The 2640-nt window shown below is 63.3% G+C and overlaps 1 protein-coding gene across 1 annotated transcript; it reads right to left on the bottom strand.

Moving 5' to 3' along the window:
- Window positions 1-323: 323 nt before the first annotated feature.
- On the bottom strand, window positions 324-2310 carry LOC114072660 (class II histocompatibility antigen, B-L beta chain-like; the record flags this gene model as incomplete). Its single annotated transcript, XM_027910533.1, has 4 exons — window positions 1992-2310; window positions 1104-1385; window positions 512-618; window positions 324-410 (listed from the first exon to the last, which is right to left on the bottom strand). Coding segments are annotated over exons 1-4 (795 nt in total), but the record flags the coding sequence as incomplete, so codon positions are not given.
- Between the last annotated feature and the right edge of the window lie 330 nt (window positions 2311-2640).

Here is a 2640-nt window from a genome sequence, read left to right as displayed (position 1 = left end):
ACAGCTGCAGCATATCCTCTATGTTAGCACTAAAAATCCCTACACTTCCCCCTTTTTCTTTAAACAAAGCAGACACAGTTTGAGCCATTAAGCTGAGAAAACATTGAACCAGACATGGCAGAAAAATACACACTCCTGGAAGCAGAAAGACAACGGGTGCCAACCATTGTACAATTTGCATAAGCTGATTCTGGGGGGGCTTTGGGAGGGCACCTGCCCTTCAACACCAGGACTGCAGAGAACTGGGAAGCTTTACTGGGAGCATTGGGAGCAGCAGGTGGTTGGTGTGATAACAAATGAAGGGCTGGGGGGGACACACGAACCCCCAAACTCCAGCAGGGGATGGACTGGGGGGTCCCGGCTGGGCCCGAGGCCACGGGGAGGGGCTGCGGCCACCACCGGCTCAGGAGCTCTGTGGGGAGAGAAAAGGGGTGACAGCGGGCTGGGGGGGCAGGGGGGACACACATGCTCTGGGGAAGGGGGGACACGACCCCCGGGGACCCCCCTTTACCTTCTCCCGCAGGTAGAAGCCGAGCCCCAGTGCCAGGAAGACGAAACCCAACACGAAGCCCCCGACCCCCACCAGGATCTTGCTGTGGACAATGTCCTGTGGCATCTCTGGGGGAAGCTGGGGGGGTCAGGACCCCAAAAGCCTCCCAGAGACCACCCAGGACCCCACAAACCTCATCCTGGTCTCCCCCAACCCACCCAGGACTCTCTGAAACTTCCTGCCAGTCTCTTCCCAGACCCTCCAGGATCCCACAAAGCCCCTCCCATCCCCTTTAGGACCCTCCAACCCCCCTCCCATCACCCCCAGGACACCCCAGAACCCCACCTGGTCCCTTCCATGCCCTTCCAGCACTTTCCCAACCCCCTCCCAATCACCCCAAGACCCCCCCAGACTCCCTCCCATCCCACCTGGGCTCCCCCAAACTCCCTCCCAGTTGCCCCCACGACTCCCCACAGCCCCTCTCAGCCCTCCCAGGACCCCCCAACCTCCTCCTCAGCCTCTCCATCGCCCCTCAAGATGCCTCCCAGTGTCCCAAGTGCTCCCCCAGCCCCCCCTGCCAGTGTCCCCCCATGCTGGGGGGGCCGAGCCGTACCCCAGTGCCGGCTGAGGGGGTGCTCCAGGCTGACGTGCTCCACCTGGCAGGTGTAGGTGACCCCGCGCCGGGGGGGCATTTCCAGCATCACCAGCACCTGGTAGGTCCAGTCCCCGTTGGGGACCACGTCGGTGGCCACCACGTGCTCCGGCAGCTCCTGCCCATCCTGGAACCACCTCACCTGAACCGGGGAAGGGTAGAAATCCATCACGGAGCAGAGCAGGCGGCCGGGGCCGGGCTGGGAGCTCGATGGTACCAGCGAGATGGACACGCTGGGGGACACTGGGAGAGACGGGGGAGACAATGGGGTGAGCTGGAGGGGGGACTGGGATAGAGGGAAGATGGCTTGTAGGACATTGGTAGGGATTTTGGTGGCACTAGAAAGAACTGGGATGGCACTGGGAGGGACTGGGAATGGACTGGGGTAGAAGGGGATTGGCTGGGAGGGTCACTTGGGAGAGAGTTGGGAGATGTGGGAGTGAACTGAGAATGACTGGGAATGGACTGAGAGGGTCTGGGAGTGGAGTGAGAGGGTCTGGGAAGGACTGGGATGGACTGGGAATGACCCGAGCGGAACTGGGAGGCTGAGTCTTGGAGAGGGAACTCTGCGCTGCGGGTCTGCCCGGCAACTGATGCGTCATCGGAGAAACGCGCTGTGATTGGCTGAGGGGAGGGAGAGCGATGGCCCCTGCGGGATGGAGACGCGGGGGGGGCACTGGGAGAGACTGGGATGGACTGGGGTGTACTGGGAGGGGGCACAAGGCCACGAGGATGGGCACAGGGAGGGCTGAGGGGTCTGGGGTGATTCCCAGGGAGGGTTTGAGGGGCTCCAGAGTCGTTTCTGGGACAGGAGAATTTCTGAGGGGACCCGCTCTGCCCCGCGCTCACCTCTGCGGTTCACAAAGAACAGGGTGGATCCCTCGTAGTTGTGCCGGCAGTACGTGTCCACTGCAACCTGTCTGGGCTCCAGCACGTCCTGTTGGCTGTTGCAGTCCCTGGCCTGGATCTCCCCAAAGGGGGTGTCCCCCACAAAGACCCCCACATCGCTGTCGAAGTGCATGAACTGCTGCCGGTTGTAGATGTACCTCTCCACGAACCTCACCCTCTCGGTACCGTTGATGAAGTGACACTCGGCCTTTCCCATCCACTGGAACACCCCTGACCCGTGTGCTGGACACGGGTCAGGGGGTGCCCCGTCGCCCCCCATCATCCCCCAGCCCCCCACACCAGGTCGGAAGGTCAGGGGACCACTCTGGACCCCCCTTTCCCACCCCTCTCTGCCCCACGGCCGCCGCAGCACCGGCTCTTGGCTGGGGGGGAATCCCCCCATCAGCCCCCCGGGGATGGACAGGCGGGTTGGGGACTCCCCCAGTGCAGATCCGACCCCCGACCCCCAGAGCCCCAGGAAAACGCTGTAGGGACCCCCATGGCCCCCCTCTTCCTGCTCTCCCACCCCTTTCCCATCGTCCCCCCAATCCCCAGACCCCCCTCCCCCTGCGCTCAGTGTGGGGCTCCCACCCCCCTCCCACTAATTCTG

Source organism: Empidonax traillii, unplaced genomic scaffold (genome assembly GCF_003031625.1).
Source record: "Empidonax traillii isolate 1590-97213 ecotype Southwest subspecies unplaced genomic scaffold, ASM303162v1 scaffold3676:size12844, whole genome shotgun sequence".
NCBI lineage: Eukaryota > Metazoa > Chordata > Aves > Passeriformes > Tyrannidae > Empidonax > Empidonax traillii.
This window is presented reverse-complemented; position numbering and strand designations above follow the sequence as displayed.